We start from the raw sequence: 209 nt of genomic DNA on the forward strand, positions 1-209 counted from the left end.
CAGATCAAGGAAAAAGTGTTAGAACACTCTCACAGACCCATTCAGCTGAGAAAAGGGGACTTCTATTCTTATCTTTCACTTTCTTCTCATGATAGTGACTGTGGAGAGGTAATCAAATACATAGAGGAAAAGAGCAGCACTCCTGTGCCACTGGACTTCACAGATGAAAGAGAAAATATTGAATGCTTTTTTGAAGCCTGTCCTGAGGA

The 209-nt window shown here is 40.7% G+C and overlaps 1 protein-coding gene across 1 annotated transcript in view; it reads left to right on the forward strand.

Annotated features, from left to right (window-relative positions):
* The window catches only part of AKAP6 (A kinase (PRKA) anchor protein 6), a 226,514-nt gene that overhangs the window by 225,779 nt on the left and 526 nt on the right, over positions 1-209 (forward strand). Inside the window, exon 13 of the mRNA XM_010574289.1 lies at positions 4-209. Coding sequence (XP_010572591.1) covers positions 4-209 — 206 coding nt within the window. The remainder of the gene's footprint in view (positions 1-3) is intronic.

Source organism: Haliaeetus leucocephalus, unplaced genomic scaffold (genome assembly GCF_000737465.1).
Source record: "Haliaeetus leucocephalus isolate CR32 unplaced genomic scaffold, Haliaeetus_leucocephalus-4.0 Scaffold417, whole genome shotgun sequence".
NCBI lineage: Eukaryota > Metazoa > Chordata > Aves > Accipitriformes > Accipitridae > Haliaeetus > Haliaeetus leucocephalus.